Below are 26833 nucleotides of genomic sequence, written 5' to 3' on the forward strand. Positions count from 1 at the left end.
AAAACCCACAATGCACCCTAATTTAGCCTGCAATGATTCGGATAAATTGATAGAAACGGCGGAATAAGAAGTCACATTCACATTAAATGTTCCTCAAAGTATCCCCCTGGATCATTGGATTTGAATAAGATATGGAAGTTTGTTTTCCTTTTTTCCCCCCCTTTCATTAGTCTTGCTAGCATCTTAGCGTTCCGACTTCTGAGGCGGAAGTCACACCGACGCATAGGAGAGATCGGTCAGGAGAAGGAGGGAAAAACAGAGCGGAACTCTTCAAGCAAATGTTTGAAGAAGCTACGAACAAAAGCGACGAGATGGAAGCGCAGGAGAGAGGAGCGACGACTGCAACGACAGAGACGGGGGGGGGGGGGGGGGTGTTGCTCGAGAAAGTTTCTGTTGACCTGAATTTTGCCGCATTGTTCGCGTCTGTTCAAAGGGAAGCCTTCCTGCACCGATAGGTCGTCTTCGCCGCACAGCTACAAGTTTCAGCTTAATGCGATTCGCTCATCTGCCGCATTGTATCAGAGAGAATGTGGTGAACACAGCAGGAGTGCAGCAACAAGGGAGATGAAGGGCGAGAGTGTGTGAGAGTGTGTGTGTGTGTGGGTGCGCGCGTGCTCTTTGCAAATGAAAAATAACCCAGTAAGCTTGCGTCCCATGTCTCCGTGCTTATACTGGGTGTGATATGCAGTGGATGTGACACCGACGCTACAGCATTCTGGGCCACCTCCGGTGTGTGTGTGTGCGTGTGTGTGTGTGTGTGTGTGTGTGTGTGTGTGTGTGTGTGAGACGGCGACAAGGACGCGGCTACCTTCAGAATCCCCATGATGCCATCTATCCAAGCACAGTTGTGACTGCCACCCCTCTCTCTCTGTTCACATCATTAATGTCTCTCTATCCCCTACCCACCCACCCCCTGCCGCCCCCCCTCTCTCGCCCCCCCCCCCCTTCCCCCCCTCGCCGCCCTCCCTCTCTCGCCATATGGAAAACGTTACCTCTGTTGTCGTTACTCACCGACATTCCTGAGGGCTTTCGGTCGATGCCTCTCCGTGTTCGTGCTGCGTTCAGGAGCATCTTTCATCGCGTTTCTTTTTCAACACGGATTTTTGGCAGGTTTATTTCCAGAAGCTGCACAGATTAGCATTTTTATCTGCCGGAATACGGCAGGAATAACTTTTCCTTGGCCGAAAATACAGCGGTTAAATAAAACTTGCATGTATTTAAACACTAAGCTTCAGTACAACATTAAATACTTGAGCATTTCCATTTTCTGATCACTGAAGCCGCCGCTCTGCTACATTTCAGAGGCAAATATTGATATTCCATATACATTTTTAAAAATAAGACTCTGAAAATATGACATTTGATTTCACCTCCAGGCAGTATAAATATTTGGTGTTACGAAAGATGAATTTTCAGTTATTGGAACTGGAAATTTTTCTGTTTTTATTAGCAGACAGGTTTAAACACTCAAAACTCACTTATATCTTCAAGAAAAGTCTTTTACCTCATTTTAAAAAGTTTGTCAATTGTATCTTTTGAAATGAAATATCTTTTCATAGCAAAAAGCCGTTTTTTCAACTTTGAGAACAATGTTATCCTAGACTATTTTACCAACTGTTGTGAAATAGTCTGTTTCTTTAGGGTTTCCTGCATTCTGCTGCCCAGTAAGTTTGGAAAGTATCTTCAGAATTCCACCAGAATATTAAATAAACGCTTCCTGTTCAGAGAAAAGTCTCCCTTTCTGCAGCTTTTTAGACCAATTCACCCCCAAGTGGGGTCGAACGCATTAAACTTCCTTTACAACACAAAAATGCTGGTAAATAATCAGATTATGTCCTTTTTTCCCCCGACTCAATGGATGATAATGCATAAATAGTTTTTTAAAACGAGAGGAGCTTTTGGGCTCGCTGAACTTGGGTCTCCTCCACGGTTTCATCCATAAGCAGGGAGAGCGATCCGGGCCAGACCTTCTGCAGAGCCTCAAACGCTCATCAATTTCAATTACACCCCCCCCCCCCCCCTCCATCTCCTACAAATGTATCTCTATCACTTGCCCGGCTCCATACACACACTCAAAGAGTGCTTTCTCCAGGGTATATGGTTCTTTAATGAAGACAGTAATAATGATTATGGATAGTTTAAAAGGCTCCGTCTGCTCTTTGCACTGACGGAGGCAGAGGCTGCGGGTGCGCGCGCATGCAGAGTCCCAGTTCCATGATGCTGAATTTCAGAGAATTTGAATCCGAGAATATTCCGAAAGGACTGGCATTGAGCTAATTGCATCACATCATTCATCTGGAGTGTTAGCGTTAGCTTTAGCGGGACTTCAAGAGGTACTTTAAGTCTTTTTTTTTAAAGATAAAGCTGCAAAGCTAGCACAGTGATTCGTGACTAAACAGTGATAAAAGGGATGGTTATTGTATCAGTTTGATTCTATTTAAGAGAGTGACCTTGCAGGCTAATGATGTCAGGCCTTCCTCAACTCACAAAATTGACTTCCAGTTCATGCCAGCATTGAAAAATAGTCCTTTTTATTCGATAATAGAGCAGACCAAAGATCGAGATCAAAGAATACGGGGCGCTAAAGTGCAAGAGCTCCTGATTCTTTCAGCAGGTCGAGCACGTTGTTGTTAGGCACCGAGGCTCAGTTTAAAGAAATAAGCCTCAGACACATCGGAGGGATTACACATGCGGGTGATTTCATGTTTGATGTATGCTGCAGCAGATGTTTTGCATTATATATAGCTGGCATTCCTGCACCGTTCTGCATATAGGGACACTGATTGCTGCAGCAGAACATTGGAAATTGATAGTCACTATGCTCCCTCCTCTGCATTGCTAGCAAAAAAAAAAGCTAGCAAGTAATTTTTCCAGCACCAAGACTCGGGATAATATTTTCTTAAAGCAGGTAAAAAGGTCTGTCCGTAGAGCGAGGCTGATTTTTACCTTTTCAGATCTTTTCTATTATTGTTATTATTAGGGATTTTTTTTATTTTATTGTCTCAGGACTCGTCTGAAAGGGAATTCATTAAAGGGAATGAGGGACTATTGGAGATAAGTTAGTAATGGTGCAGATTTGTAGGGTTTTAAAGGTGTGTGTGTGTGTGTGTGTGTGTGTGTGCGTGTGCGTGTGTGTGTGTGTGTGCTCATTGTGGTGAGTCTTGGAAAGCACCACTCCTGCAAATGAGACCCAGCGGATTTCCCTTAGACAGCTACCGGAGGGCCCGCAGGTGTTACAGCTCAGTCTGTCCCTGCAGCTTTATTCTACTCTGTGCCCCCCCCCCCCCATCCCCCTGCCCCCCCACGGTGCACCTGACAGCGTGTGTACATAAAAAAAGAAAGAAAGAAAGCAGGAAGGTTCGGGGGGCCCTGTCTGATTACGATGTGTATACCATGTGATTAGTGCAGACAGGTTTATGCGCAGGACGACCATAAATCCCCCCCCCTCCGGCCGCAGATCGCCGCCGTGGTTTATTATTCACTAATGGATTGTTCCTTCGCTCCCCCCCCCCACCCTCGGCTTCCAGCTCAGGCCCAGTCTTTGGTTTTATACTCCTGAGGTCACATTTGAGCTTGTTTGCTCCTATCTTGTCCTCTTCCCTTTCGTTTTGCTGATGCGTCCTGGACCCCCTCAGGCCGCCCCTCCCCCCCCTCCCCCGCCATGTTCTCGTGTTCGCCCAGACACTCTCCGCCTTGTCCCCACCTGCACCTGCGAGCCCGTCCTCGGCCCCGGACGTGTCTCGGGTTGCCGCTGTGGAATCTTGGAAATGTCCGAGCCGTCGGCTACACGGGTACGACAGCCGACGACAAGAGAGCGAATGCGAAGGGCGTCCGCAAGGTCACGGGTTCGGAACTTTCCACGTCCCCCACCGATGGTTTGGGCTTGAAAAATCTTTCGATGACCTCATAACTTTGCGACTGACTCAATCTTTCCTTTTGCTACAGTATGAAGGAATGAAAGCTGATGACTGGCGTTCCGATAAGTGTAGGAGACGTCCTCAGCACGAGGGGGAATCTTTGGTCACCCTCTGGTCGGTGGCGACGGGGGGGGAATATTGTCGTCCTTCCTTGTTTACAAGATAAAACGGGGACTTTTCCACCAATATTTCCAGGGAATTTCCTTATCAGGTTTTCTAGAACGTTAAAAGTTCCTACGCTGGAGATACGTGAGCACAACTGTTCCCACACGCAGCCTCACCGCCAGCAAATTAGCACTTTCTCTGTTTGGAAATTGAAATTAAAAGAGAAAGTGGCATTGTCCGGCGGAAGGGGGGGGGGGGGGGGGGTAGAGGTCGCAGGGCGGAGGTCACGGAGACCTGCACTCAAGTCTTCTAAACTAAGCTAAGGGGGGGTCGTGGCGGGGCAGCTCTCGGGTTGAGAAAATGATGTTCCGGCCCTCACGCTCCCTTCCCCGCTGACCCCCCCCCACAGCTATCGTGTCACCTCTGGCCCACTCCAGCTCCAACTCCACCCCCCCCCAAAACGTCACGCACACACCATGTTTCAAAGTGTGGTCACATGAATGCCTCTATTGTTGAGCGCCTGAGAAAAAGGGAAGGAGGGGGGGAGTCAGAGGGACCATGGCCTGAAAGAGAAGCGCGGGGGGGGGGGGGGGGGGGCGATGTTGCTCAGAGCTGCTGCTCAATGGGAGGATTTATTTATTTGGACGTGCAAATCGCAGATGATCTCTCGCTCCCTCGTTTCCAGTCCTGTAAAAACTCGCCGTCCCCCTCTTTCAGCCCCCCGAGGTAGATTTCAGACATTACACACTCCGGGCTCTGAATGCACCTCTTTGACTCTCGGAGGATCACGCTCTTCCCAGATAACCCCCCCCCCCCCCCCCCCAACACACACACACACACAGCCCTCCCGCTCTACCTATCCTATCTTATTCACGGCACAGGCACACGCCATCGTTGCTCAATAACACAGGTTAACAGGTTAACCCAGGTTAACTGGGTAAATCTGGACCCCCCCTTCCCGCAACACAGCTTCCATCGGAAAATCGGATCCTGTGTGCAGGATGGGAATGTGCTGGAATTTCCTCACTATACATTTTTCTTCATTACAAATTCTTGTTTTTTTTATGTTTTCCTCTTGTTTTCCGCTCGTCACGTTTCTTTGTCAGTATCCCCCCCCCCCACAATCCTCTTCCCTTCCATTGCACCTGCCTGGTGGCGCCGTCCCATACGTGGCTCAGGTGTGACTCAGGCTACCATCAGCTCCACAGCAGCGTGTGGAACAGCTAAAGGTGGTTGTTTTTACAGCAACATGTGGGTGGATGTGTTTGGGCAACCCTGTTGTGTGTGTGTGTGTGTGTGTGTGTGGGTGTGTGTGTGTGTGTGTGTGTGTGTGCGTTGAATAGATTTTTCTGTTGAGGTTTTGCCGCAGCTGCCTCAGAAACCACCGCCTTGTTTATATTTCATACTCTATAAATGGCAAGAGCACACTTTTTGAGGCTGAGTGGAAGGTGAAATGTGTGTGTGTGTGTGTGTGTGTGCTGAGTGAAGCTGAGTGCCTCTCCAGACTAAGTATTGCCTGATAACCCCGAGTGACCTTGGTAATGAGAAGTAGAACAGTTGCTTCCCAGTGGGCCCGCCTCAAGCGACGCCGCTACGCCTTTCTGGCCGCTCTCTCAAGCTCCGCCTCTGGTTGCGGCCGCCAGCAAAACATGCCAACGGATGGAGCTTTCAACTCAATTTACCACAAGTGGCAACGCTGTTGGCTCCCAGCACCATCAGGGAGTGGATGTGTTGGGATGGATACAGGTGTATATGAAATACCACTTCTCCCTGCATCTTTAAAACATCAGATTCAATAAGAAATGGGGGGATTTGCTGGGAAGCGATTAATTTGTGGCGTTAAATTACAAGGTTAAATTACAACTGTGCATTAGTCTGTCTCAGGGTTGCCAAATCTTGTTTGGGACAGAGTTTGAGAAGTTAGCACACGAATCCTTGGGCTACAAGGTAGCTTAGCAACCTTTAGGTTGACATTATTGAAATGAATGTTGGTATTTAGCGGTTGTTATTGAGAGGTAAATAGAGTACACAATAGCATAAATAAAGAAGTAATGGGGAAAAAAAGAAAAATGTGTATTAAACCAAAATGATTAAATCGTTACGAAATTCTTGCTGTGTTTAGTTAACTGAGGTAAATTTTTATCAGCTTCAAGTGAGGCGCTTAATGAAGAACAGCAAGTGTTTATTAGACAAATTAAAGTGGAATATGTTTGTAATGTAGCATTATCAGGATAAACGGACCTAATTCTTGCGTCGCTCATGCTTGCAGAGCATCGTTGTTTATTTTTTAATGGCCCAACAGATCAGAGAGGATAATTAAACACGTTGGAGCTCGGCAGCTCCCCCAGCTCATGTGGATTAGCCACCAACAGAAATCGGAGTCGCAGGTAACAAAACGGGCTTGTTCACATTGCAGGTGTTTGCTTCTTCCCACTTCAACAACAAAGCGTCGCTTAAAGTTCCGTGAGAATGTTTTAAAGGGGGGGAAAACAGCAAAATCTCCGCCTCTTTTTATCTTCAGCGACTTGGAATTATTTCCTTCGTTCTGTCAGGAGTGACATTTCTTTTAACCGAAGATAAAAATCGCTACGGTGCACGCACGGACTACTTTTCCCACAGTTAGCAAGCGTTCACGGAGCATTTTAAATCAGCAGCCGCGAACCTGTTGACGGTTCTCGGCGTTTGGCATTATTGGCGGTAATTTGTCAAGAATGTGTCCTGGAAAGATCTCTGATATCCGAGCAGCTTCAGAGATCCCGCCAGAAAAAACCCGATTTTTTCTGAAAACTTTGCGTTTAACATCCTGAATAAAACATCAAACCCAAACCATAAAATTGTGATGACGATGAGAAGCAGCAATTTGGTTTCACGTTTTCTTAAATACGCTCAAATTGTTCACTCGAGGGTACGGATGATGAAGGCTGACAATCCATCAGCTGTGCCATAAACAAACAGTCCGCACGTCTCTCACATCAAAATGGCTAATTAGCAAACTAATTAGCCGCACATACCTGCCGATTTGGCATGGCGGCGTTGCTGTGCCGATCCGTTGTTATTGATACTGGTTTCATCCTATATGGACACGGTTCGTTCCTCACATCAGAACTGACGTGTGGGGAAAAGCAGGACTGGCACAGTGATTTGCATCGCAAAGGAAAATTATCTTGTGTAGCAACATCACAGGTTCTTCTCGGCGCTCGGCTCGTGTTTTCTGGTTTTGAATTCCCCGTAGTCGCTAGCAGGCTATGGGAATACTGCGGGCACCTTGAGCTTCCTGCCTTTTTTCCCATTTCATGTTTCCTTTTCTTCATTTGGCAAACGCAGGATTGTTGTCGAGCTTGAAATTGAAGTTCAGACAGCCAATCAGAATCAGGATCAAAGATGAGCGACATGGCTAAATGATAATTTGCTAAAGGTTTCTTCTTCTTCTTCCTAGGTTCCGGGACGATAAGGGCTATGTCCTGTACCCTCAGATCGGGGACCGGCTGGACCTGATCTGCCCTCCTCTGGACACGGCCAGGTCCACGCCCGATTATGAGTTCTATAAGCTCTATCTCGTGTCGTCGAGGGAGCAGGCGGACCGTTGCGAGGTGACCGGGCCGCCTAACATCGTCCTGACGTGCGACGAGCCCACGCGCGAGCGGCGCTTCACCATCAAGTTCCAGGAGTTCTCGCCCAACCTGTGGGGCCACGAGTTCAAGAGCATGCACGACTATTACATCATCGGTAAGTTAAAGGAGTGTGTGTGTGGGGGGGGGGTTGTTGTGATTGCTCGGCTGATTTCTGATTGTGCTGGAGTGCGTTTGTTTACTTCGGTGATAGTGGCTGATTGGGCGGCTGCATTTAGAGTAATTAGCTTCGAGACTTGTGCTTAATTCGCTCCGTAGGTGGATAAGGCAAAAATTGACCAGAAAATCCTTCTGTAACAGGATGTTTTCGCAGTGCGTGTTTGTTTGTTTTTGTCCATTTTCGTCCGCTCTTTACAAAATAAATAGTTTGCATCCCTTCATTTTCGATGTCTGGGCCACTTCTGCGGGACTTTGAAATGTGATTGTGCGTCATTGCCGTGACTTTGTCCTGCGCCAGGGCCTCGAGCTTGTTTATTGTCACAAACCCCCCACGAATGGCGAGTCAGCATCATGTTTTGGTTTATTAAGAGGGTTTGTTTGGAGTTTCAGCCATGCGGAGGCCATGCGAGGTCATCAAGGCGGGGAAGCCGGGCGTTCCTATCGGACGGAACAATCTGCAAGCAAAGGTCGCGTCAACCGACACCTGCGGGTTGTTTTTAAATCGAGGCCAAGAGCCTCGAGCGCTCTGCGCCTAGCAAACACGCACTTTCTGGCTCTCACACATACACAAGTTTCCAGTACAAACACAAATGGGGAAAAACACCTCAGGAGTGAACGAGTGAGCCGGATACACAAAGAGAAAGAGACCCTGTTCGATTCCCATCGTCCTCCTCCCACGCACCTGCAACCTCTGTTCACTCAGGTGTGCAAATGCTCCTTTTTGCTTTCTTTTTATGTTCGGGTTGGGGGGGGGGGGGCGTTGTGGGCTGAGCCAGGAAGAGGAGGAAGCTGTGTCAGAGATGGAGACGGAAGGAAAACAAAGAGAATGCGAGATCGTTTGGAAGTCTGGAGATCCCCTCGTGCCTTCCCGCGGCCTGCTTTGGCTTCGCCCGGTTTCAGACGTTTCCCAGTCCTCCTCCTCCTCCTCCTCCTCCTCCTCCTCTCAGGCTCGCTGATGAGGCACTGGGCATATTCCTCCAGCGTCGAGCATCATTATCAACATGCAAGCGTTTCTCTCAGATAAGATACGAGAGCACGAGATGGCGTCAAGTGGAGCGCTGAGCTCTGGTGTGTGTGAGCGTACCCAGAGATCCCACCGTCCAATCTGTCCTGATAAGCCCAGGCTGCAAAACTACCCGTCAGATTTCCGGACCGACGGATGTTCGAGGGCCCAACCTGAGCAGCTGCATTAAATATTGAAGTACATAAACCTAAATTAGCCTCTAAAACCTCTTAATTTCTGCTTGTTAAAAATTTAACTTCATCAGAGCTGAGGAAATGAGCCCCGGTCCAAAATATAGACAAGCTAAATATTTAGATGGCTTCTGCATTTAGAAGTGACTGTAAAACTCAGTTGAGTGGATTGAGAACTGCAAATGCAAATGCAACGCATCAACTTTTGATGCGTTGCATCAGAAAAGAAGGTTTAGAGATCCCTCGAGTTGTTCGACTCGTTTGAAGGAGTGGGAGTTGGAAACACAGTCCAGTCCTCCTTTCATAGAACCGGTCCCAACAGCACGCGGGGGAAGACACAACCTAGACGGGTCGCCGTTCCATCACAAGGTCAGAAAGTGGAGAAATTTGGAGCTTCTCACTCCCAACTACACTTCCCTAAATCGCCAGGTTCTGTTTTATAAACTACTTCTGTTAATTGCAGCTACATTACGGCATCACTTTCTTCTTTATTTTACTAAACAGCAACAAATTTTCTTCTATGCATCTGGATTTTGGAGTTATAGTTCAACACAACAGGCGACATTAAGCTCTGTTCCTCTCCATCCCGGGATTCCTTTAATGTGCAGGTGCAGCTTCCAACCAACTCTTTTTCCGTGTGGCCAAGTTGATTTAGGAGACGTCCATTAGGAAGAGAAACGCTCCCAAGAACCCCTGAAAGGGCTGAACAGACGGGGCCAAAAGTGCTCCTCTGTTCTTTGCCCCCGCCTGGCCACCGGCGGCTCCACAGTTAGAAACACCTTCATCTCCAGCTTCAGAGCAGACTGATCGATTGACAGCTCCGGCTCAATCGAAGCTGGCTGCCACCCAAGGTCACACGGCCCTTCTCTCCCCGGCTCCCCGCCACACTCGCATCCGCGCGTTTGAAAAGAGCGACGGTGGCGTTAGATAACGTATTGATAGATGGCTCACGTGCGGTGGGCAGCACGTCTCCGTTTGTGTTCTCCAAATGAAAAATTGTGTTCCGCCTGCACTTAATGAGGTTGCGCTGTAATTGTTAGCCATTAATCCGCCGCGTTTCAGGCGCCAGGCGCGGCTGATCGGGCTCGCCGTCGGAGTGGATGTAAGTTCGCTTCCTCTGCACCAATATATGCGCAACCCTCGGGGAAATCTTATTTAATTAACCCTTAGTGTCGTTTGACTTGATTCTACACACACACACATACACACACACACACAGACAGAAATCATGTGTGGTTGTAGCAGGACGCTGAAACGGCAGGATCCCGGAAGGCAGCTGAGGTTAATTTCAAAGTTAAACCCATCACAGATTACCAGTAACTAGCTTAATGTCCACTGGGTGTACAGTTTCCTTCCCAGGATGCACCATTTCAACACCTCCGCTCCCGTCGCCATCATCGGGCACTTCCCAAGCCAAATTTTTGGCATTTCGGGGGGGGGAAATTCCAAAGTTTCCTCCATCATTTGCTCTCGCTAATGAAGCACAGATGCCAGAGTTTGTAATCAGATTACACGAATCCCATTAAATGTAATTCTTTACTTCCACGTCCTGCAGAGAGGAGCGAAAGACTGGGGAAATTGATTAGTTCTACTCATTGATTGATGTTTTTATTCATAACGCGAGGTCAGGGTTTAGGTAAACCCATTTCCCGGCCTCCATTTCTCTGTTGGCTCTCTTTCTGCCTCTCTCTCTCTCTCTCGCTCTCTCCTTTCATTCAAATCCCAACACTCCCTCTTTCACACACACACTCACATACACACACACACACACGGTCCATCATCCCAAACCGCAGATTAAGCCTTTCACTGCCTTTAATGAATCCTTTGAAAGCGGGCGCCTCAGCCTTGTGTAACACGGTTTCCCCGCGCGCTCACTCGCCCAGAATCTCGCTGTGGTCGCGACGAAGCGTCTCCCCTCACAGAAAACCATCGAACTGGAGGAGAATTTGAATCTTCTCGCTCAAGGACCTTTTTTTTTTTTAAAGGAGCAGTTCACCCAAACGAACCCCGCTAGCATGTTAGCCGCGTTACCGCCACGACGCAGGTCCCTCCGACCTCGCTGCGAACCGTCGCTACCGAAAGGGAACCTGATAAAAGCAGACCCGGAGGTCGATAACAAAACGTCAAATACAGCCGGAGCAGCAGTTAGCTCGTAGCGCGGCAGATGTACGTTGAACTTTTCAACCGTCATAAAACTCCGAGTCTGAATCTCTAGAGGTTTGCTGATGGAAGTGATGGAACAACTGGGAGGAGACACGAGAGTAGGAAAGGGGATGAAAGGCGAGAAAAGAGAATTGAGATGATGATGCTGGGGTCTGTGTGTGTGTGTGTGTGTGTGTGTGTGTGTGTGTGTGTGTGTGTGTGTGTGTGTGTGTGTGGGCGTTAGCCGATGTGCCCATATGGTCTCTCATCTGCAGGGCTACACTGCAACACACACTGTGCAAAAGCGGTAAATATTTTCTAGCGCACGGCTAACGCGTATGACCTTTTACGTGTAGTCTTTTCCTCTCACGCGCGCGCTCTCTTTTTCGTGCACGTGTACCCACACACACGTGCACTGGGCTCACGCTAACATATGCACAGTCACATCGGCAGACGCAGGAGTGCGGCTATAAATGTATGCATTCACACACACACACGTCCCACAAGTGGGTTTGTGGTGGTAAACAGGCCCCAGATCATCTGAAAATAGATCCACACACACGCGCGCACACACGTGCACACACACGCACACACACTGACATCAGTTTTAGCGTGACCACTTTCCAATGATTGTGTGCAAGGACACAGGTGGAAAACTCACATGAGTCCCAGAGGTGTGTTTAGGAAGCGGGGCCCCCCGGGGCTTTGCGGAGAGCCCGGTGCATGCCATCACACAATACCTCCATGGATATGAATAATAGAGGAGCTGCCTCAACACCTACATGGTTAATATCTGCGTTTGCACCTTTTGTGTTTGGTAGCCCACAATTGCGGCCCAATGAGAATGAAGTTGTGTTTCACCTGTGTTTCGTCTCACTATTGTCACGTGCAACCCTTTCTTCTTAAAGGTTATTTGTGGGACAGGGTGGGGCCGTGTGTGTGTGTGTGTGGTCTAATTGTTAGACAAAACAGGGTGTGTTGAGTGCGTGCAGACAGCAATGTCTGCGTGTTCAATAATGCAGAGGTGCTCACTGGTTTATTTATCAGGGTTAAGCTGAAGTAAATGACAGAATTCAGACGATAGAGAGCTAGAAGAGCGGGGGGGTGTCAGGAGAGGCAGTCGTGAAGAGTCGAGTGAGCACCAGAGACGGATGACGTCTGTATTCCCGCTCTGACACCGAGCATCAGCGCCTGCCAGGCCGCCAAACGCAGAAACAAAGCGAACCTTCCTTCTCGTTGTTTAATCATGTTTAACCTTAAAACAAACGACTCCCTGAGCTGTTTTGAAGGCATCTCTCTGGTGTCAGGATGACTCCCGGGCATGTGGAAACAAACGTCCTGCATCATCAGGCAGAATGATCGGCAAATATTAGCATTCCGCCGACCTCTGCCAGACAGCTGCTAATTTGCGAAGAGGAGCTTCCACAAACATCACTTAGCGTTAGCAAGAGCACAAAGCAAAGGCAGGAGGGCGACGTTGCGGGGCGGCTGCCACCAGCCAGTCACTTCCTCTCAAAAACGCACGTTAATGTCGCCACAACCGCAGCGGCGTTCACCCTCAGCTATTTCGAGGTGGACCTGAGAGCACTTCCACAGCCCGCCGTGAATTTCTCACACTCCAATAAACGCATCCAATTCTTTCTTTTTTTTTTTTTTTTGGAGTTGTGGGGGGGGGGTTGCAGGCTTAGTTAAACCCTCATGTGTGAAAATAGCCTCAAATAAAGTGCAAGAGTGGAGAACAGAAGAGAGAGGGAAAAAAAGGCCAGCAGGGGTTTTCGGTGCAACGGCTCTTGACTAATATCCTCTCCAGAGATAAAGTTTATCTGCATCTCTCAATGGATAAGAGAGAGTGGATAGTGGGAAAGATGGCTGTATTTAACCGGATTATATTCAACTCAAGTGTTTTAAATGATTAAGTGTGGGATTCCCTTGAGCTTCCCACCACGACGCTCTATTATACGCACAAGGACACCGGCACACGGTTAAGCACAGTTCAGGAATCGCTATAAAAACACCCATTAGCATACGAGGCAGGAAGTCGTCACCTGTATTATGGCAGCAAACGAGGGCTGACGGTTCCTGGGGGGGTAAAGGGGGCGGAAGTACAGTAATGCAAAGCGACACGGGGAGAAAGCAAAGGATATTTGGGCGAGGAGAGGATGGAGAGGACGTGGAGGGGGGGAAAAAAAGATGTGTGCTGAGTGTGAGTAAGAGAAAGTGACAGATCGCCCGGCCGATTTAGGTCAGCAATCAGAGCGGCGCTACTGTCTGCGAGATCAGTGTGTTTGTGTGCGCATGACTGCCCTGCTGGACTTTGGTGTGTGCATGTTTGCATGTCTGTCTGGTTAGGAGAAGAGTTTGTTATTGAGGTTTGCGGTGGCGGGGGAGGGGGGGGGGGTTGCGTGAGCGAGTGTGAATACGTCCCCCCTAACGGTCGGACAAGAAGGATCCCTCTCTAATTGGATCGGGCCTGGTTAACGCGGTGTGATTCATTTAACCTCCCCGCTCCGCCACGCAGAAACCTCACCACAGCCTGACACACAAAGGCGTCATTGTGCCGCCGCCTTCTGCCACGGGAGCTTTAGCACAGGGGCGGCGTATCCAGGCAATCAGTGGTGAGGGGAACACCTCCGGGTTGACCTCTGCCACCACGACATCACATTAGCCTTCTAATATAGCTTTGATTTAGTGTCCAGGTTTGTGCAAACATGACCCCCGATCAACATAATGAGTGCATTCTCACACACACACACACATACAGATGTGCCCTGCACACCAGACGTGATAGATGTGTGTGTTTGCTTACACACATGTGAACAAACTTAGCATTGTATTGGTTATATAGGCCATCTGTTCCTGCCTTTCCTGTTTGTGGCGTCTCTCTCATTTAGGTAATCGGCCATATAATGTAGAATTTATTGCCCTTCTCTCCACAAAAAGCCCAAATGTATCAAAAATAAAACACCTATGAATGATAGCTCTAAAATAGGCACATTTACAATTGTATTTGACAGTTAAAATCTTGGCTTGTTTTAAATGAGCCATGCTCTTTAGCTTAGCTACACTTGGCTCAATGAGGTATCGGCAATAGCTAGCATGAAACTGTCCCAATTGGGAAAATATTCAATTGTAAGAGTTGAAAATTTGTTGAGTTTAACCAACAACCTCCCCTGATATGACACTAGAATCCCTTTATAACACTTTTATGTGATAAACTATCTGACCACTTGTTGACTTGAGTGCCATTTTTGATGCTGTCGTCATCCGACTAAATGATTTATCCCACTCGATGAAGAAATGTGTACTGATTTTAAATATCTTCCTGGACATGCTGCCGCCTGTTGTGTTTTTATTTGGCTCACACACGACCCCGCGCTGTCCCGAGGAGATCACGGCGTTCTAGGAGACGGCAGCTGTTCGGCACAAGATGGAGAGGAAGAGGAGGAGGAAAAGGGACGGGGAAAAAAAAACTAAATTACAGACGAGCTGGAATAATTTGAGCAGGCAGAAGGAGAGGGGGCCGAGCGAGGCAGAGGAAGGATCAGCTATAAACGGGCTGATGAAAGAGGATCTGTGTGCCGCGCGGCAGCGAGACAGAAGAAGAAGAAAATGTTGACACTTAGCGAGAGAGGCCCCGTGGCTCAAAGACACAAGAACAAACAATCAGCTGTAAATCCTTTTTAACTACCATTTTAGACGCCCTAATTACCCTAAAAACCCTATCACCGTCACGCACGCTGTGTGCACGCATACACGTGTGTGTGTGCACATGTAGACCTCATTTATTAAGGGGCGGGATTCATTAGTGATCCACAAGCTTACTTGTTCTTGATTAATCCTCAATGTTGGAGAGATAAATTTCACAAGCGCAGTTTTAGGCCTTTTTTTAGTAGATAAGTGCTCAATAAAATTTGCAAAACATTGATGGAAGAATATTCAAGGATTGCCTGGAGTTTCCTGGAAATATAAACCATGACATTGTCAGCATAGAGGGGTATATTTGGAGACCAGAGCGTGTCGTAAAACATGGAAAAGGCAGAACAGTAAAGGCTGGAGGAGCACCATTGGCTCCTAAGGACACCAGATGGAGGATCTGGAGGTTTCTAAAGCAATGGAGGGAGGTGGTGCTTCTCCACTTGATGGAACTGAAAACCAGAGGCGGCTCAAGAGGCTGCTGCTTTACTCTGGCTGAGATGTCATATTCCGAACGATTCCGAGGCCTCATTGGCCACAGATGAGTCGTTGCAGCCAGCATTAGTTACTCTGAAGAGCTTCGGATTGAAGCTACCTCAAGTAGTCCCCTGTGGGCGCGACGTTAATCCCGTCTGTTCCCCGAGGAGGGGGCTTATCGTCCATATTAGTGGCACACATCTGCCGCCGTGCGCGCTTGATTATATATTGATGAGGCCAGGGGAGAGGGAGGGCCAGGGTATAATTGAATATCCCCATCAGCATATCCTCATCGTGGATGGGATCACTTGGTCTTGTTCCTCCACTCCAGGCAATATCAAGTGGGTGGGGGAAGGTGGGGCCGCTTGGTTACCCCTGTTTGTGTGTGCGTGTGTGTGCGTGCGTGCATAAAACACGCCTTTGTGTGCCAGCACCCACCCCCGGCTCCAGCTTTAGATCTGGCAGGCCCTAACCCCGGCTCCAGCCCTGCTAACCACTGGTTTAATATATGCAATTATGGAGCTAATTAGAGTAATTAATTCAGCCCAGGCCAGGGCCCGGCCTGGCCCCTATTCACAGCCTTGGAACCGCCATAATCTCCCTCGATTTGCACCTCCTCCCTCCCCTTCACGCGCACCTAAACAGCACGAAGAATAAGAGACATCTCCATGGCCTCATTACAAGCAGGCGTCTTTGTCAGCCGTGTGCGGTGCCAGACGAGTCCGAGACGAAGAAAAGCCAGTAAATAAAGCCTGAGAGTTCGTCGTAATGACTGAAAACAGGGAACTAATTCACCCGCTGCTCTCTTGCTTGATGTTGGCGTCGCGGCAAACGGCGGCAGCAAGACGCCGCTGCTTCAGGACAGAAGGGCAGACGAGTTTCAGGGGCGACGGACGTCGGGTTTTATTGGTTTAACCTTTATTTACCGAGAAACGTCCCCGAATCTTTAAGATTCAAGAGGCGCTTTTACGAGCCCAACCTTGCCAAGAAAGCACTATTCTATTATTGGGTTATCAATTTCAAAGGATTTCGTACCCCAGCAATAAATCAGCCTGATATTTCTTTCACATCAGTGGGAGATGTTAGCGCTCGGGAGCCTACGACGTATCTAAAACCAGGTTTGTTATTTCTGAAGCACGATTTGGAAAGGTGTGGTGAATCAGAGATTAGGGGAGCTGGGCAGATTTACGGCGCGGATTACCCGCAAGAGCCATCGAAGTTTCGTTTGGCAGGAGGACAAAGGTCGCACGTCTACCAAATATTAGCGGGAAATTAGTCACAGTTTATTTAGGTCTGGTGCGTTACGTGGGATTTGTGCGGCCTTTTTTTTTTTGGAGCCGGAGCTCCTTGTAGACGCCGGAGATGCAGTTTTTACAGCGCGGAGAGCACATCACACTTATCAGTCGGATCAAGGCTTCTCATAAGATCTTGTCAGTTAGCATCTGAGTGGGAAATGTTAGTATCTGTCATGTCTTGGCATTCCATTTTTAAAACAGCCTTTTGAAAGAGCTGCTACCCATCGGGGGAGCTGAGAGGCAATCCTGCGGGAGCCGCTGGTGCAATGGCACACTTAAAATATGAATGGCACCGGAACCCCAGTTTTGACCCTGCTAAAAGTTTTCCTCAGGTGTAAATTTGACGTTCATGCCACCCTGCCTGTCTGTCAGACAGACACACACACACACACACACACACACACATACACACACCCTTGGGCTTTCCATTTCTGCCTGCGAGCTACATAAATGTGAGCACGGAAGAGACGCAAATGTTTTTCTGCAGTCAATTTTTACACAATAGTCACTTTCCTTCCTGCAAATTGCAACTTTTATGTCAGGTTCCACAGATGTGATCCTAAATTCTTATTATTCTGCCGGAAAAGGACTCGTAAAAGAGAACACCTACCGCCGTAAATGTTCGCTGTGAGGCCATCGCACCCGAATGTGAATAAGATCGTCCCCGCTGAAGTGCCCTTGGGTGAAACGGCGCGTCTTTTCCAGCAGGAGCAGTGAAGGGAAATATTATCTTTCCTGCTTTTTAACTTTATGGTGAGGGGGGGGTCCATTCACACCTCAAAGATCTAATGAAAATGAAATCTGTCCTGTGGGACATTTTCAAATATATATTTAACAAAACAGCTCTATAATACCGGCGGCAGCTCAGCCGGGTGGGAATGGGGCTTAGAAGCAGAGGGTTCTCGGTTCAAACCCCAGTGCAGACAAAACAGGGAAGGACCCTTCAGAGCACTGCCAAGGTACCCTTGAGCAAGGTAACACATTCTCATGGGGGCTGGCAACTCATCCAGGGGTGGGCCCTGCCTTCACCCACATGTCCACCCTCCACATGACCCTCAAAGGGATAAAGCAGTTAAGAAGATACGACCGCATGTTCTGTCTTTCTTATTTCCTTTTCTTCAATAACAGAACTTCCTAGAGTGTTTGCCTGTTCCTTCGGTTGAAACTGCTTCGGGCTTGTTTTCCCACTCATTTTTTCAGACGCTGTTTACTTAACATAAGCGATCATATCGGGCTAATCGAGCTCGTCAAACTTGAAAACGAAGGTGCCAGAAAGTGACGGGCGCCTTTCGACTCCCATCGACCCAAACAGGAACGCAAACAAATGTCAGGACAGCACAGGGGAGGGGGCCCCGGGCAGCACACACAGGTTTTTCCAGTCCTTAAACCTACAGACGCTCACGGATGATTTCCCTTCAGCAAAGCCGAGCCGGGGGGGGGGGGGGGGGCGAATACTAAAACACAGCTGCGACGTCCCAAAGACGCCATCTTGACATGCCAATGAGATCCATCGCAGAATTTAAGTCCGGTGCACGGGGCTCCTCGCCAGTCCGCACTTCTGCAAAGCGAAGACAAACACGAGCGTGGAGGGTGACACGCCGACAGACCGCCGCACAGCTAAACACACAGCTTCCAGCTCCCGCTTTAATCACGAGGAGCTAAACAAACACAACTGTCATCCTTCTCTTCGTTGGACTGCTGCACTCATATAGCGCTATATGCCCCCCACCCCCCACCCCCACACACACACGTGCCCGAAGGGTTTGTAATTGCCCCCTGCCTTCTGCTGTCCATCTTTCCCTTCACTTCTTCCCCTTCTTCTATCCACTTCCTCTCTCTGATCGTTCCCCTCGAGCGGTACGCAGGCACAGATGTCAAGACACATTATTTCGGCCAGATGAGTCCCATGTACGTACATGTCTGCGCGTGCACGTAGGCGTGCCCGCATGTGTTTTTGTTCTGCTATCCTAACAGTGATGGGCGGTGGGAGGAGGATTAGCGAACGCGCATTTCTGGATTCCAACGCATGTGGCCGCGAAAGCTAAAGTACACGCAGTGCAATCTCTCTCTCGCTCTCTCTCTCTCTCTCACACACACTCGCACACACACAGACTCGGCTGTTACAGTCATGGTTCAAGGGCAGTTAAGACAGCTTCCATTGAATCAGAAGGACCTCCGCGCTAGCCCGGGTTGCGTAAGAGCGCAGGGTTGGCAGCCACGTTTAATCGCTAAAACCTGAGCCAGGTTTCAAATAAAGGAACTGGTAATGAAAGAAAAGGAGGTAAAAGAAGAGGTGCATTGTGTTTTTTATAGATCGCTGGTGTTTTTGGATCTACAATTTGGTCCTAAAATGGACGTCGGTTGTGGCCCTACGCTGTGAAATGATGGTAATAGCAGGAAGGTGATGTGACAGTGGGCGTGGCCTTAGGGTGTTGTTAACCTTCATAATTTTAGAGGTGCATTACTACAGAAGGAGTCTTTGAGGCTCATCCATCATTAGCCTCTGTTAGCAGCGATCCGAACGCATCACGGAGGTATTCCGACGTTCTCTCCCGGGTTCAGGTTACAAAGCTGCGCTCGTGCCCTCAGGTAGATGTGTTCTGCGCGAGACGAGGCTTGTCGTTATTACAGTCTGAACCCCCTCCACCACCCTCCCCACCATCTCCCTCCACCTACTCAGATCTGCATTTAGAAGACACCTTGTTTCCCTTAGCAACCCCTCCCATCCACCCCACCTTCCGTTTGTGTTCCTCCACCTCTGCACCAGTCTTGGCCACGCCCCTTCCACTAATCTCGTGCTACTTCAGCCTTCAGTGACGCATTATTTATTTATTTATTTATTTAGAGGCCACAAGTTTAGCTGGCGCAGCTTAATGATTAGAGATTAGTTTTATTGTTGCACTTAAATCCAGGCAAACAAAGTTTTCCTTAATAGCAAATCCGATGGCCGGGAAGGTCTTTCCTATAGGCCCCATATTTCTGTGGCTTCCAGGGCGTTAAAGCTTTATCACCCTGGATGAGGAAGGACAAAAGGCTCAATGTGTGAACGTCTGCCCTCTGTAGGATTATTAAAATGTTATATGTTGCATGCGCAGAGCTTTTTTATAGCATCCATACAGTCACAGTGTTCATTAAAGGCCTTAATTAGACAGACATTTCCATGTAATTACAGTCTTTAAGATATACGGCTCCTCCGCCGGCCCCCTCGCTCACTTTCTGAAGTCTCGACTGTGTGTTTTTCGGAGCGCTCGTGCACGTGCGCGCGCGTGTTCCGACCTCACCTCCTCCGGGTTCAGGGTCTTTGACATTTGCCATTAATATCACCCAGAACGGAGTGACATTTATGAGCGCCCCCCCCCCTACCGAGGACTGTCTTTCCTCATCCTTCTCTCACATTTTCATCCACCCTCTTCCTCCCCGACACCCGTCTGCTTCCCTTTTGTCTTAATTTAGAAAGCCCCCCCCCACCGCTGCCGCCACCCTCTTCCCATTTGCTTCCTTCCCTGTCCCGCTGCATGTCACCCATCGCTGTCGCGTCCCTCCCTTCAGACCGCTGACCCACTTCCCTCTTTTTGTGTTCCGAGCCTCCCGCTTTACCAGCCGTTCGTCCTTCAGTCGGGCAACTTATCCCCATCTCACCGGTTCCTGGTTTGCCAAAAGTAGCCTAACCTACATAGAAAACCCAAAAGCAAGAAACCAGTCCTGCAATATTTCAACGCCCGTCTTTTAGGAAGGATTTAACGTCCTTGTTCTGAATGAAAACAATTTTTTGTCCTTGGAGACTGCGACACTTATGGCATCTGATCTGGAAAACTTGTAAATATGTTGGCGGCACTGACGATCCGAGATGTTTTAAGCCTTTTTATGTATTACTTTATTTAATAGAAGTATTTCTGTGAACCAATTTTGAGCTTTAAAGGCAACATTTTAGGCTGACCAGGTTTAGTTTTCTTTGACATCGCTGCGAACAGAATTCTCTATTTTTCTGCAACGCATCATCCGAACGTCGCCTTCAGCGGCGGAGTGGACTGAATGTCATTTTCCTGACATCTGGATGTCCCAGAGGAAAAGTTTGGGCAGGTTTTCTCTCTTTAAAGTTGTTTTTTTCCTGTAGAATTGTTCCGCACTGCACAGCGGAACAGCAATCACGCGTCGGGGGTCACCCCCGCGGACCTCATGTCCCCTCCGCGTACGTGCCAGCGCTGTAATCCTGCAATGACAACGCCAATGTCGCAGCTGGGGCCCCGCCTCCGAGGAAGTCCCCGGAAAGACGGGGCCTGTCAAAAAAAAAGGATAGAAATATAAAGGCAATAATGTTTGGAGACGAGGGAAATCAGGAGAGATTGCCGTAGAGGGATTCTTTTTTTTTGGTTGGGAAAAGCGTTACAGGGCGGCCGGAGACCGCCAGTTAGGTGTAGGTGTCTCCCGTTTTTCCCCCCGGCTGCACAGGATTCTCGCTCAAATTGAGCCCGTAAATCAGGCTAATGTGAGAAGCGAGGGCTTTTATTTAGTGTGGAAGTGTGTAATGTGCAGCGTTGCCATGCAGGAGGCCGGGCGACGGTGGTGGAGGGAGACTTCTGGACACCTACAGAGTGAGTGATGCGTCTCCTGAGCGGTCGTTCCCGTCCGAGGAAGCCTGTTATCTGTGTTTGTTCCTCCCGTTCTGACTCTGATTTTGCGGCAGGTGTGCGTCCGTATATGTGCGCGCACAGCTGGCCTCGGGATATCACCGTGACGACCACTTGCCATGCAGAGGTATTATCAAAATGCTAAACGTTGATAGTAAAATGATCAACAACAGCGGTGGCCTTGGTCGGCCTACCCAGGTGGGGAGGAAGGGCGGACAACTGGGGTTTTGGTTCTACGAACAAATTCCGAATAAGAGTGGTTAGGGAGAGGGACAAAAGTGAAGGACAGGAGGACCAGGAGGCTGGCATTCACCCATTTCTTCAGGACTCTAATCTAGAGACTAATATACGTAATGCAGCACGGCGACCCTGAACGCCACACGGCAGCAGGCGAGGCCCTACCAGCAGCCTCTCCACGATATCATGGAGCAAACGTCGCAGTCAGAGACCCGAACGCGGCCCCGAAGCAGCTCAGTCGGCTACTAATCCTCGTAAAAATCCTATGAAACCACCGATAACTCCTCATCAAGTATTGATAAGCAGCAATTGAAGGCGGCGTTCAGCACGGAGGTCAGCTCAGAAGTGCGCTTGTGGGGATAGTGAGTCTGAACAAGGTAGCGGATCGCTCTAGAACACCGTGCACGATGCCCCCGCTGCCCCGGGACGTGAACGCTGACCCACTTGTACAGTCGTGACCGTCCTACATGACTAGCACTTTACCACCGTTACACAAGACCCATCCTCCCAGTCACTACAGGCCTCCTTTAATGGCCTCGCTCCCTTTGTTATTTTTTATTCCCGCTCCCTCGCTTTGTGCCCGCCTGTCTTTCTCTTCCTCCATTATGCACGTCTCTCTGCTCCGGTGGGCACATTTATTTGGAGTGGATTACGCTCCTTTCCCAGCCAGTCCGACTTATTACGGTTTGTTTCCTGACATTTAATTGATGAAAATGAACAGAAGGAATTGCCGCCGCTTATGCGTACTAATGACCTTGTTTACGCCCACCGCTGCCACGCCTCTCTGTGTAACGGTCGTTGGCCCCGTTCCCAAGTCTGATTTCTGGATTGGCGAAAATCTGATTTCATGAACGGCACCGATTCGATTTTTCCAAGAATGCCGGTGAAATCTGGAATGCCACTCACGTCACAGCAGAACGACAAAAAAGACGGAGACGCTAATAATGCCACAGTATTTGGCAACAGGCCTGTTAGTCGTGTGGCATGTTGCTACGAGGAGATCACCACTCCGTGGAATGAAGTCGGAGTTCATTGTCTCTGCGGGCCAAGTCCTCCAATCAGGCGAAACTGGAGGGGAGCGACTGCACTTGCTCCTTCTGTGTCGACATGCCGTGTCACTAGTGTACTGAAGTCGACCTTGTTACCATGACAACCAATCTGGATCAGGCGCTGAAGTGCGAACACGATCTGTTTTTGTCACTTGCAAATGGCAGAGCGGACGCTCGGGCTTCCGGATCAGAACAGGGCTAAAGTCCCACCCCAGTTCTAAGTTCCTCCTGTAGCGGCCGTGAGCAGCTAAGGGGGGCGTTCCGTGTTGCCACGTTGAGACCGCCATCATTAGCATGCTGCGCATCAGACCAGCACAACAACCTTTTTGCACATACACAAATCCTTTTGACGTTTAGGAATTTGTCGCGCACGGTCAGTCAGACTCATGTCAACCTCGGCTGGCTTATAGGGACGAGTGGTAACGAGAGCCGCGATCCCAGAACAACATTGTTTTGGCGGCAGGGTTTCCCCAAGCCCTCTCGTGCGCAGGTGCACCATCAGAAAGAGGGATCAGGTGCATCCCTTCCTGTCCGGGACCCCGATGGCCCGGGGAGAGAGAGAGCGGGAGGGAGCTGCCGTGGCTTGGCCCATTTAGCTGCATGTGTTTCAGCTAGCGGGAGTTGAACCCAGTGGGATTGTGAGTCGCCCACCCTTGAAGAGCGCGGGACACGGAGAGTATAAAGAGCACGTGTGCCGGTGATTTTAATGGAAGAGGATGGGCAGAAAGAAAAGAAGTGTCGAGAATTAAAATGTCACGGCGGAGAGATCGACTACAAGCAAGGACACCGCGATTGCTCCGTTTGCTAGCATGAAAGCAGCCAGATTTGGAGGAGAATCATGGATTTATTGGCATCTTATTGGTCATCGTGTGAGTTTAACCTGGATAAAACACCTTCCCGCTGTCGCTCACACACAAAACACTGGTTTGAATGACATTTAAGGAATTAAGAGTTTTATTTGAATGAATTTCATATTAAGAAATGTGCATTTTTAATAGAAACAGAGTATTTTATTTCACTATCACGTAATAATTTACAGCAATTGTCTTTAAATATTACTCAACCACATTTATTTGCAGATTCTAAAAGTTGTTTTTATTAAGTTGTTATTAAATACAGCAGCCTAAATTATTAGGACACTTGGCAAATTTCAGAGGTTTTATTGAATTTGCCCTGAAATTAAACTGCTGTAGCTGCTGCAAATATTCAAAGTTAAAGGTGTCAGAAAAAATAAATGTTGATACAGTGTGATATATCACTAGTAATTTATTCAAAATAAGTCCCTTTAACATCAATCTAAACACCCTAAAGGCTTTAAGATATTCACAGTCACCTTTTGAACATAACTTGCTACTTTTAACAACAGTGTTGTCTGGTAGCAACTAGTGCCACATGAAGCTGGCGGAGTGTTTCCCTTCTCATCAATTTATTCCCTCATTCTTCTTGTTGTCATCACTGACGGAACCCCCCCCCCACCACCACATCCCCTCCTGGCTGCATCCACGCTGGCCCCCGTCTGCAAACTCAGAACAAAAGATTTGCACCGGTAGCAGAAAAGTTCATAAAAACCTCACGCTTTGATGGAATTAATGGCGTGTTGTGTACTTGGAGTTGGAATTGAGAGTAATAGCCGGCCAGCTTTGGGTAGGAGCTGAAATTAAGGCTGTTCTGTTTCAGTACACAAGCCAATGCCCCCCCTCCCCCCTCCCTGCCACTGCCGCGAGGTAATGGCTTGTGATGGCTTCGTTAATGTGTCATAGCCAGGTTATAAAAGCCCCACAGGAGATTTATGAAGACGTTTTTAGTTACAGGAAATTTCAATTGGTGAGATCCAAGAGTTTTTTCTCTTTAAGAGACAAAGAAATGGGAAAGAGGGAGCGAGGAGGAATGAATCCTTCAGCCTTGCCTCAAGGGGGAGGAGATCGGGTTTTATGCTCTTCATCATCGGGACGACACCCAGAACCTTTGGAGGATGAGGGCTACAAATTTAAACAGGAAGACGGCGGAAGACCCACCCACAGGTCCCCTCCCCTCCCACACATGCAGCCCTGCTAGCTTGTTTTTCTCCCATTTTTGCGGTTCTTTGAGGGGAAACATGCTGCAAAAGTCAAACAACTGGAACTAAACGGAAGATCTTGAAGAGACTCCTACGAAGCAACGTGTTAGTTTTGGGCTGATTTGCACAGATGGAAACGCTTTGTGGACGCACTGAGACACTCACACACTCGAGCCACACGGCCTTAGCATGCACCAGCGCGCCCACAAACAGGCACTCGGGCGGCGTCTTTGACATCGCGTCGGCATCTGTTGCGTTCTTTAACCTGACTGTCATGAGGCTGGCGGGGGCACCGTGGTGCCGGAGACGCCACAAGTGTCCTCGCTTCCACGTAAACCACATAGCGAAGCTGGTTTTAGCTGGGGATAAAAAGAACGTCTCCGCTTTCAGATCCTTTAATCTGCAAATAATATTTTAAGTAGTCAACTATCATAATGTATTCTGCTAATACTGGTTTCGAAAGGTTCGAAACTTTGCCCCCAATGTTGCCTTGAAGGCAACATTCAGGTAATTGTCCCACCTGTAGCTGGAGGATATAGACTTTAAACCGGCTAATCCAACATAATCCTCAAATTTAATACATTTCCTTGTCTTATAAAACCAAACCTACAGCCCCGCAGCCCCGGGAACCGTCAACAACCAGAGATTTAGTGACAGCGTTCAAATTACAGCAGCCCTTTGTCGCACTTGTCTTAATTGTGCGACGCCAATTTATATTTCCGCCTCTCTGTGACAGGAAAAAGCAGGAAAAAGCGGAAATCGGCCACACCAGGCGTTTGTGACGGGAGGAACGTGAGGGAAATAACAAATGCACAGGCACAAATTCACGACAGCGGCGAGCGTTTAGTTGCCACCAAACCTGCTGCAGGAGGGGTGGGGGCTGAGCCAGAGGGACGCTGTTGCGGCCCAGTGATGGCGTTAGCAAACAGTGAACTCATAACCACGAGTCTACGTCACCGCGAGTCAACGCTTGACCCCCGCTAACCTTGCTAACAACGCTTCAGGCTCACAGACGAGGCCCTGGTCCAGTTCGTGATCTGTTTGGAGCCGTCGCCCACAGCCTGATGGAGGTCGACTGTTTTTCCCAGTTAATCCCGCAGCCTAACGACTGAGGGTGGCGGCTGAGGGTGGCGGCGCGGCGCCCTTCCTTTCCGCTGCCGTCCTCCGGCGCTTTGTGTTCCCTCTCCATCACTGCCGATCATCGTCTCAATTACTCACCCTTCATCCTTTCGCCTCTTATCTCATCCCAAGTAGATCCACGCGTTTGGGGATTTAAGGCGCGCTGCCGTCCCGTGCGTCCCCGTCATCGTCCATCAGCGGGACGTCACACACGTCTCCGATTGTTTGTTCTTTGGTTCTAAGTCAGGGTGGAGACCAACTCTGGGAGTTACTATGCAATGGAACATAATAAGATGCTATACAATAGCCGCCATTTTGGTATCTGCATTCTGTTGATTGTGATGTTAAATAAGAGCCAGATTCCATTTATGAGAGCTCTCCTGGTTCCATTTGTCTCCCCGTCTCTCAGGCCATCTTTCTCTCCACACGCTTGTTCTTTGTATCCATTACTCCAGTACTTTTTCCCCTAATGGAGACATTAGAGTCTTTTACCTTGCTGCCATATATCATGTCACTTAAACTCCTTCCTCACTTGGCTCAAACTTTTTCCCCCTCCATTTTCCTCCCCGTCTCCACGCCTGCTGTTCCCCCCCCCCCCCCCGTGTGCCTCAGGTCATCTCCCATAATCTCCCGTCGCCATCATATCACCCAGCAGCTTGTCGCAGGCAATCAGTCTGCCTGTCTCACTTCGCCGGACGGGCCTCCACCTCCTCCTTCCCGTCCTTGCTCGTCTTCCTCTTCCTCTCCCCTCATCTCCCGGTGCCTTCCTGTCCTCCTCCATGTGTCAAGAATTATTACTCTCAGAAGTCCTCGGACCATTTGAGGGTATTTATCCTCTGCCTGCACCCTAATCGGAGGACGCTATACTCTCTGTTCACCCCGCGGCCTGAAACGTGTCCCCGGATGGGACAGAAGGTCGGAGCACAAACCCAGTTTTTGAGGTTGATGTTGATGGTGGTTATGTGGCAGTTAGGTTATGTTTAGACAGACTATCTGACTGGGATCTATTTGTTCAGGCGGATGAAGAAAATAAGGCTGATTGGTTTCCTTCTGTTTTGCTCTGCAATATTTGTCTGGAATTGGAAGCCAGCGCGGATGGTTGATGTGTTGCATGTATAATCCGATGAGCTGAC

General features: G+C 48.9%; 1 protein-coding gene across 1 annotated transcript in view; it reads left to right on the plus strand.

Annotated features, from left to right (window-relative positions):
- The window catches only part of efnb3b (ephrin-B3b), a 61587-nt gene that overhangs the window by 23232 nt on the left and 11522 nt on the right, over positions 1-26833 (plus strand). Inside the window, exon 2 of the mRNA XM_003966823.3 lies at positions 7459-7748. Coding sequence (XP_003966872.2) covers positions 7459-7748 — 290 coding nt within the window. The remainder of the gene's footprint in view (positions 1-7458; positions 7749-26833) is intronic.

Source organism: Takifugu rubripes, chromosome 8 (genome assembly GCF_901000725.2).
Source record: "Takifugu rubripes chromosome 8, fTakRub1.2, whole genome shotgun sequence".
NCBI classification, from domain to species: domain Eukaryota; kingdom Metazoa; phylum Chordata; class Actinopteri; order Tetraodontiformes; family Tetraodontidae; genus Takifugu; species Takifugu rubripes.